Here is a 10216-nt window from a genome sequence, read left to right as displayed (position 1 = left end):
TTCGAGTTCTGAGAGTAAAGGAGTTGGCGATGCTGGCTGTCCCTGTGAGGGGTGGATGAAGTTTCTCGTGCCAGCTTTATTGCAGTATATTTCATGAGTCTTCTTCCTCCAGCGATGTACTGCTTTGGAGGGGGGTGAGGGGGCAGAGTGGGAGTTGGGAGTCGGGCAACCTCTCCTCAGTCGCATGGGCTGCCCTGGCAACCGCGTCACCAGTGCTGGCCAGCGGCCCGGGTGCCCAGCTGTGCCTGGGACACAGCTGGCACAGCAGTGGCGGCGGCAGCGGCTGCCGCCGCGTCCCCGATGCCCGGCAGGACGGAGCGCACGGAACGGCGGAACTCCTCGTTCTTCCAGGTGTAGAGCAGCGGGTTGAGGGCGGACAGAGAGCAGCACAGGAGCCAACTGGCCGCCTGCAAGCCCCAGGGGACCGGCAGAGAGAAGCCGCTGGCTAGGCTCACCCACACCAGGGGCTGCGTGGCCAGCAGGAAGACGCAGCAGAGCAGCAGCACTGACAGCCCGTTGAGGCGCCTCTGTGCCCGGCGCGGGTGCAGGGTGGGAGGCAGAGGCTGAGCGGCGGCTGCGGCCGCCGGGGGCACCTGGTGAGGGTGAGGGGGGCCCGGGGCGCTTGGAAAGGCGGCCGCGGCAGCGGCACAGCCTGGAAGCTGGTGCAGCAGGTGGAAGTTGAGCACGCTGACCCGCTTGACACTGACCCGCACCCGGCGCACGATGCCCAGGTAGCAGTGCAGCAACAGTGCGGTCTGTGCCAGCAGTGCCAGAGCGGCCAGCAGCGCGGGGTAATGCACCTCGGGGGGCACGCGACCTGCCGGTGCTGCCCAGGGCGGTAGCAGCAGCACGAGCCCAAGAGCCAGTGCCCAGGACAGTGCCAACATGCCTGCCGTGTGGCGCCTCTGGTACAGCACCTGGTAGGTGGCGGGCGCCCGCGTGATGAGCAGGTAGCGGTTCAGGGCCACCAAGCAGTGGGATAGGAGGGACACGGTGAGACCGAGGCCAAGCAACCCTCCCCGCAGAAGGCGGTAGCTGCCCCCAGCGCCGTCCCACCCCCCTGGAGGCTCGGGCGAGGAGTTGGGCAGCAGTCCTAAGACGGCCTCCTGCGGCATCCAGAGGGCGCACACGCTCAGGTCAGCGGCGCAGCCGTTCACGATGAAAGCGTTGCTAGTGGTCTGGAGCTTTCGGAAGGATGACACCAGGTAGATGACCATACCGTTGGCCAGCGTCCCCCCGATGGCCAGGCCCGAGTAGAGGAGGGACACGGGAATCCGGCGTCCTGCCCACGAGCCCTCTTCTTCGCACAGCAGTAGCAGCGAGCCCCCGGCACTGGAGGTGGTGGTGGCCGTGGAGGAACTGTTGGTCATGCTGGCTTCCACTTTCACACCCAGCTCTTTAACTTTGACTTCTTTCTGAGGGCTCCATTACAACCAGCACTGTCCTGGAGGGCCAACAAGGGTGGAGGTCCACCCTCTGCCCCCCAAATAAAAAGCCGGTGGAAGAGATCTGGGGAGGGGCAGAGAGACTGCAAAGTGGTAGGTGAGCTTAATTTCTGGTAGCAAGTACTTGCTTCAGAAATGCTCCGAGAGCAAGGGAAAAGGGGCTTCCTGCTTTCAGCAGGAACGGGGCAGACAGCAGCAGTAGCAGAAATAACCTTCCTCCTTCTAGTTGGAAATGATGCCAGCTGGAGCACCCACTTCCAGGAGCCAGCAGGTATATCCCAACTGGGAAAATTGCCCAGATGGAGTGTTGGGGTGGGAGTGGGGGTGGAGGGGTAGGAGATACCTTGCTCTCAGGCTGATCCTGTGCAGACAATAACAGAGGAAGTGATTCTTCAAAGCACCTTGTCCCAACAGCAGCATCTATGGTCCAAGAAAAAATGCCATCAGAGAAGTTCCACTGGAATCAGTGCCAGGAGCATCCCCAATACTCATGAACTGGCCACATGGTCCAAGGCTTGCCAGCAACAGCAGTAGCACTAAGCAAGGAGGAGCTTCCCAGCTGGCAGCAATGCCAGAGGGAAGACTATATGATTTTTAGCAGCCTGGAGACCCACCCAGGCAAATCATCTCCTGCAGTCACAGTGGCAGAGAGCATAAGATTTCTGAAAACCAAAATGAGAGCTGTAGAACACCCTGGGCTGAGAAGCAGGAGTGGTGGCTGATGTGATACAGCCTGTCTCTGCTCAGCTCACTTCTGTTCAGTTATTCATCACCCTGGGTAAATTCAGCCTTTCCACGCTTTTCATGAATTATTCAGCAGGCTTCAAACTTGGGAAAGGAAGAAAAATATCTTGCTCAGAAAGTCTTGCAATTAGGGGGTTTCTTTCTCTATCTTTTACTCTCTCTCCTACTCCCTTCTCAGCCCCCTTCCCCCATCAATTTCTTTTCTCTTTTTAGTCCCCTCCTTCTTCGCCCTTTGATTGAAATAGAACCTTATAGGTCTACAGCACCTTTATTCCAATCTGATTCACAGACTGGTAGGAGATGTTGTAGCTGGTGAAACAGATACCTTAAACCTATATCTTCCTATAACATTAGTTTATCAGGGATTTTTTAAAAAATCAAACAGTTAATTCTCAGTTTTCCTAGGCAAAATGCAATAAGGGAGGACCTGTAACCCCCTGATGGTATTTTGGCTTTCCCACTCAAGCCCTTTCCAGAGGCTGTAAAGGAAGAGTGAAGTATAATTTCCTTACCAAACAGCTGCAACTAGTACTCACCTGAATCTACATACACACAGCCACAGAGAAATGTCCAGCCTGAAGTTCCTTCCATTGCTGGGTTAGAGTTGTTGTTGTTTTTTTAATAGCGAAAAGGCCAAAAGGTGAGTGATAGAGAATAAGAGAAGACAGAAACTGAGAACAATCTGCATAGTGAAAAATCAGGCTCCAAGTGATATGGATTTTTCTTCCAAATTCATTTCCTTTTGAATAAGTCTTGAATAAGGCTTAACGTCTGAATCTGTAAACATTTTGTTGATGCCAGAAGTCTTTCACCTTTCCTGAGGGGGAAAATGTGTTCAAGGGGCAGCCCCCCCAAAAACTGCTTCCTGAAAAATGGGGGGACAATTGTTTGAGAGAAGCAAGAATGAGTAAGGAAAGAGCACTAGACTAATAGTCTCTTTGATGGAGTTGCCATTTATCAGCTTGTTGCCATTAGCTAGCTATCTGACATTGGGTCAGTCACATAACCTGCATGATTTCGTATTTTCCTGTCTATGATGAGGGTATTAGACTAAAACTTTCTAGATATAAAATTTAGTGATACTTAAAATCTACCCTCTTTCTATGGCCCTGGCACTTCTGCCTGACCAAGACGAATAACACCTCACTTCAGCCAGGAGGAAAGAAAGGGTGATAAAAATCAAGTCTAAAGGTCTGACACTATGCAAGGTGAAGATGAAACCCACATCTCTGGGCTTTGTTTTCTCATCTAAAAAAAAAGATATCAAATTTCTTTCCCTTTCAAAGAAACCATGCTGATTACTTCATGATTGTAAAGTGCTTTGAAGAATGTAAGTGCTAAGTATTACTAAATTAAGTCTAACCCATTTAAACTGTTATTCAAATGAGATTGGTGGTGATCTCAGACTGTAAAGCTAGATTTTTTGCCATCTGGAGCCTTTTGTAATTGAAGGATCGAGGGACTGGGTAATTTTTCTTTATATTAAAGAGTATGCATCTAAAGTATATTTACTGAGCACAATACAACCAGAAAAGCATTTATTAATTACTTATTATGTGCATGACTTCCTGCAGTATACTTTCTAAGGATGTATAGATAGATGATCAGGTTGATACAGGTATTGCCAGAACTAGCTCAGGGTTTGGGAGGCTATGCATCTAAAGTATATTTACTGAGCACAATACAACCAGAAAAGCATTTATTAATTACTTACTGTGTGCATGACTTACTGCAGTATACTTTCCAGGGATGTACACATAGATGATCAGGTTGGTGCAGGCATTGCCAGAACTAGCTCAGGGTTTGGGAAGCTCCCAAGGAAAGTGTGGGAGAGAAGAGGTACTAGGCTGCCAATCAAACTGAAGATTCACAGAGCCATTATGCTGACCTCATTGTTGTATGCCTGCGAAACCTGGACAGTCTACCAGTGTCATGCCATGAAACTAAATCACTTCCATCTGAAACCTAAGGAAGATTCTAAAGATCACCTGGCAAGACAAGGTACTGGACACTGAGGTCATTTGTCAAGCTCAACTGCCAAGCATTTAAACTCTACTGCAGAGAGCACAACTCTGATGGGCTGGCCATGATATTTAAATGCCAAACATATATTTACCTAAAAGACAATTTTATGAAGAACTCACACAAGGCAAGCATTCACATACCAGTCAGAAAAAGTGACACAAGAACACTGTCAAGGTCTCGCTGAAGAATTTTAGGGTTGATTGTGAGACATGAGAGATACTATCACAGGATCACCTAGCATGACATACCCACATCAAAAAAAAGTGCTATGCTCTATGAAAAAAGCAGAATAACAGTAACTCAAAAAAAAAATGTGAGATGGGCTGCTTTAGAGACATCTCCGCTCCAAATGTTGGTACGGATTATTTGTGCCTGACCTGTGGTAGAGTATTCAGAGCTAATATTGGTATGATCAGTCACAGTTAGACACACTGTACCTTGACCCCAACATGTCTTCTTTCAGCACAAAGGACAACAACCACTCATGTGCAAGGCAAAAGAAGTAATTCAATTAGTCTCGACAGTTGGGTTCTTTGTTCCCACCCTAGGCATTTGGTTGTTAGAGAAAAGATGTAGGATGGTAGCTTAAAAGGATAGCAGAATCAGATGAAGGATGGGGAAAACTTGGGCTTGTTTGTGGACAGCAGGAAAGGAGTCAGATAAAGGGAGATTAAAGATTAGAATGAAGTGATGATTGAGAGGAGTGTGCTGTTGGAGGACAGAGAAAAGATTCAATTCCACAAGCACGGGAGGAGAGAATAAGGGCACAAGTTACTATAGGCATTGCCTTGATGAGGAGAAGTGTCCCCTTTTCTTCTGAGTTTGGAGCGGAAGAGAGAATTGGGGTGAAATTATTGGTTGAAATTCTCAGCTGAAAGGCATCATGAATCATATAATTTTGGATCTGAAAGTTTTTCAAACCCCATTTTCAAGTCCAATTCCCTTATTTTACAGATGACTAAACTGAGACCCATAGAAGAAAAGTTATTTGCCCAAACCCATACAGTTAGTGGCAGAGCTAGATCTCCCAATTCCCTAATCAGTGCTGCAACCATTACACCACAATGTCTCTCAAATCCCTTTTTTTAAACAGCTGAGCACATTTTAAAAAACAAGCCCCTAAGTTTTCTTGAAATTCTTTATAGTTAAATCTTTCAATTAACATAAAAACCTCTCCATTTTTACCATCTTAAAAAGGATTCTCCATTAATCACCAAGATAGTGAGTAAATATAACAGTTCCAAACAGAAGCAGTCTTTTTAGCTTTTCCATCAAAAAGTGAATTGTAGATGGAATAATGACTTCAGTCTCAGATTTAGGTTTTGGGGTTTTTGTCCCCAGGCAAGCCCAAAAGTCAGTGTTGTCAGACTTAAGCAATCAAAAGCTTTTCAGTTGGCCTTGGAAAACTTTCTGCTTTCATCTAGGATTTCCTTGGTCCTAGCCGACCAGTTGGTATGTTCCCCATGTCTGGAATTCATTTGGTCTCTCAGAATTCCTAGTTTCTTTCAAAACTTGACTAAAATACCACCCTCCTAAACTTCTCCTGATCCATACAGATCCTAGTCCCCATCCCCCCAATTAAATTCCTTTGTATTTTTGTATCTATTTTGCATATGTTTATATATGCACATGTTATCTTTCCTTCAGACTATAAACTCCTTGAGGGCATAGACTTTTTCTTTTTTTTACTTTATGTCTAGCACCTAGTACAGTGTCTGGTATGTAACAGTGGCTTAATAAATTTTTAATTGGTTTATTCTCAATTCAATTGATTGTTGTCTCCCTATCTCAACCCAAGACCCCCTGATTAGCTCAATGTCACATACAACTCATTGACAGAATTGAGCCTTGAACTTAGGAATGGAGTCTTCATCCATGGTCCTTTTCACTTCAGCGTGATACATATATATACATCCTTTAAACATAAAAAACCCAAATTTTTGAGGCCAAATCCAATGTTCTCTCCACTGCACCGAGCCAGATGAACTCCAAGTCATCCATCTGCCCATTTATAAAGTTAAGCCTACCCCTAGATATAATAAGAATAGCTTCCTATCTATGGGAAGCCATGCATCTCTCTTTGCCTTCATACCAGTAAGGTATCTTCAGCCTGATGTTTCTGCTTTGGAGAGTTGCTTTGGAAAGTTTCCAAGGCATTTCTTTAACGACCTACATTCTCCATTTGCTTGTAGCTTTTCTAAGAATACCACCATTCGTTGGGCTTAAAATTGCTCCGTCTTGGTATCTGTCTAGAAAAAACTGCCCTCTCCTCTTTCCCTCCATTAAGATTTTTAATTTAATTTGTTTTTTAATCTGCTTAAAAAACGAGTGACCACTGGCATTAATGACAGGATGTAGAAGAGAGAGGAGAGAAACTTTCTAGAAATTAGAAATACCTTCAGACAATTGTTTTTGCATTGAGATGAATAAATTTTTTTCTGTATATTTCAGGTACAAAATGGATGGGATAATTAGCATGTACCACCTGAGAGGAAAGAGTCCACAAGTATTACTGCAGCATGAAACTGAAGACTTTCAGAAACTCTTAGCCTTTACTGCTTGTGAGTATTGGTTCCACCACTACAGACTGCCACTTCTACATGGTCTTCAGTTCCTACAAAGCATAGCCCAGGGTCCACTTTCTAAGTGAGGCCTGTCTTGATCACCGCAGTTCTTAGAACTCTTTCCTCCTTCACGTTACTTTGTATAACATGGTGTATATATATACTTTTGCATTTACTTGCCTGTGTACATGATGTATTCCCTTTCCAGTGGATTGTAAACTCCTTGAGATCAAGAACCATTTCATTTTTGTCTTTGCAGCCCCTGTGTTCAGCACAAGGCTTTGTCTATAGTAGATGCTTAATAAGTGATTGTTGAATTGAATTTGTTAATTGTGGGGAAAACAGAATATATAATTGTAAAGAATTTCTGTAGCCAAAAAAAAATCTAGCACTTGGTGCCAACCTTCTGGCTAGGAACTTCTTCAGCCTTAAGACTATTCACTGGACAACATACATACAGAGTCAGTCTATGAACCTGTATTTGAAACCTTTCCACCTTGATAGGAAGTACTAAAATATATCTCTATTGGCATCACTTTTAAGAACAATTTAAAGTTTGCATTTATTTGTATCTATTATCACATTTGGGGCTCCCAACAACCCTGTGAGATATGTCTCATTTTACAGATGAGGAAACTGAAACTCTAAAAGGTTGAGTGACTTGCCAATGACCACATGATGATAGATGTTTCAGGAGAGATTCAAAACCAGTTCTTCCTTGAACCCAAGTTCTGGGTCCTTTCTGCTACCTCACGCTGCCTTTCGGTGTCATGTATTTGGATTGAATACTAGAATAGAAATTTCACCAAGGCAATTTATTCATGAGTAGATTGAACTGATTTGCCAAAATGAAGGAAAAGAAAGAATGCTCACCTATAAAATGAAGAGACAGAGATAGGGAGAGAAACAGAAAAGAGAAATAGGCAAGGACAATCTTATTTGAATTATTTAATGGGAATTTAGGAAATATTTAATTGTGGAAAATTCATGGTATTGAAGACTCCAAATTCTCATGAACTCTGGCTGGTTTATATTGTTGATAAGAAGCTAGAGTTTATATTCTATACTTTTTGATATTTGTTATGTCTTTGAACAATCAATTTGGCTTAATGAAAAGAGCCTTGGTATAGGAGTCAGGAAGTCTTGCTTTTAACACTTGCACTGTTACTTAACAGTGTAGCTTAAATTCTGGGTCATAATCTCATCTGTTAAAATGAGAAAGTTGAACTAGATCTCTGAGGTCTCTTTGAACTCCAAAATTCTGTAATTTTAGGAAAACACACACATTTTGGTAAAAAAAAATTTTTTTTATAAAGCATTTCTTCAAAATAATCATGAGAGACCTTCTAGTCCAACACCTTCATTTTACAGATGAGAAAGCTGAGGCCACTTCAACTGAGAGGTTATTTGTTCAAAATTATTGTTTTGTTCAGTTATTTCTCAGTCATGTCCAAGAGTTGGATGATAGATAGATGTGGAATTTTAATTACTCATCTAAGTTTTTCCTATTCAGTTATTTTTCATGTGTCCAACTTTTCATGATCCCATTTGATGTTTTCATTTTCTTCTCCAGTTCATTGTACAGATGAGGAAACTGTGGCAAACAGGATTAATTGACTTGCCCAGGGTCATACAGCTAGTATATGCCTGAGGCCAGATTTGAACCCATGAAAATGAGTCTGCCCAGCACTCTATCCACTGAACCATGTAGCTGCCCATATGTATAGCTGGGGAGAGAGAGAGACAGAGAGACAGAGAGACAGAGACGGAGACAGAGACAAAGAGACAGAGAGAGACAGAGATCTGGAATTAAACACAATCCTCACACCCCAGACCCAGTGCACTTTTCAGAATCATATTGCCACTTAATATATTAGAGCTACAATTTGGATTCAATGTCTTCTAACTTCAAATCTAGGGCTCTTTCCACTGATGAAACATCAGAGTATGGATATATGATTATTTTTTCTAATTTTATGAGTGAAACAGAAACTGAAAAGCTTGCTTGGTAAAAGAGAATGAAAGACGAAAGTCTCAATTATATTTATTTAGAGGAGGATTAATTCATCATCTCTCTTGGTCTTCAAAAACAGACAAAGGACGAACACAACAACAACAAAGAACCAGGAGACATAGTTTTATTTGATGAGATTACAGATATATTATTGCATTTAATCATACACAGAGCCTTGTCCTATCTTTTGGCTAAATAGATTGCTTATACACGTGTAATGATAAGTAAAGTGGGATCTTCTGCTGTTTTTATTTTAGTGTAATCAAGAAGTATAATGCCTCTATTTGAATGTGACTGAGGAGGATCTTTCTGAGGAGGATCTTTCCCACCCATTGTCAGGTCTGGGAAGATTTGTAAGAAGGTCCACGTCTTTTGTTAATGAGGCACTGGTTCTCAAGGGATATGATGCCCTCTGGTTCTAAAAAGTGTATAAAGACTCTGAGGTGCAGTTTTATTTGGGGGATTACTGACTGGAAGTGTTTGTTTGGCCACAGGTGGACTCTGGAAGCTGCTAAGGAGCCTCTAGGCTTTGAAAACCCAGATTTTCCCCCCCTGGTAAAGATATATGTATATTAACGGTCAGACATTTTGGAAGCATGTCTGTTGACTTTTGATTCCTCTGTATTTCCTTTGAGGTTCAGGGTGTTGACTTCCCTGAACTAGGGGAATGATATATGTGCTTGGTTAAAGGCCTGACACATGTGTTCGATTAAAGTGATTGTTAATCCCTCAAAAGTTGCCTTTCCTTTTATGAACGCAGATCTAAGAACCTGTGGTAGGAAGCCCCCCTGTGTATGTTGGGGTGCTTACAGATACAACATGCTACTGGATTTGGAATCCAAGGACCTGAGTTCAAACCCTGGTTTTGTTACTGTGAGGGTGACCCTGAACAAATCATTTCTCTAGGCATCAAATTCCTCATCTATACAATAAGGGCACTAGTAAATCACTTCTGAGATCTCTTCCACCTCTGTATCTATGGTCCTAGGATACTCATCCATGACTGAATCTCTCACTTGTCTTTTAAAGATCAGGCAACTTGAACTTTCCTAGGACAAAATTTTCTTTGCATGAGAACAGTTGCAGTAAACTGCTGCCTTAGGATAGTTCTCAGATGGAATTTTCTGTCTCAGTCCAGAATGCCTTGTTCCTTATTTCCTTCTCAACTTCCTTTAGGGTTCTGCCAGGAGAATTCCACAATTTCCATCTCACTTTATCTTCTGTCCCATTTTTATCAACTTTTAGGAAGTATATGGGTTTCTTTGGAAGTTATCAAGAGACTAAAATAATATTTTATTGAATCATGTTTTCCTAGGGCATCTGTTTCCCTCTTATATACTCAGTCTTGAAGTAATCCTTAACACTAAATAATCCAAAAGGGATGAGAGAGGGGGATGATTCCCTGAATCTAACATAATTACATA

General features: G+C 43.1%; 1 protein-coding gene across 1 annotated transcript; it reads right to left on the bottom strand.

Annotated features, from left to right (window-relative positions):
- Positions 1-206: 206 nt before the first annotated feature.
- GPR88 (G protein-coupled receptor 88) lies at positions 207-1462 on the bottom strand. The gene has a single exon (XM_072638484.1). It carries the CDS (start codon positions 1368-1370, stop codon positions 207-209), a length of 1164 nt encoding a protein of 387 aa, XP_072494585.1. The 5' UTR covers positions 1371-1462.
- Positions 1463-10216: the final 8754 nt, after the last annotated feature.

Source organism: Notamacropus eugenii, chromosome 2 (assembly GCF_028372415.1).
Source record: "Notamacropus eugenii isolate mMacEug1 chromosome 2, mMacEug1.pri_v2, whole genome shotgun sequence".
Lineage (NCBI taxonomy): Eukaryota > Metazoa > Chordata > Mammalia > Diprotodontia > Macropodidae > Notamacropus > Notamacropus eugenii.
Note: the sequence above shows the minus strand (reverse complement) of the source record. Positions and strands in the feature narration are given on the sequence as shown.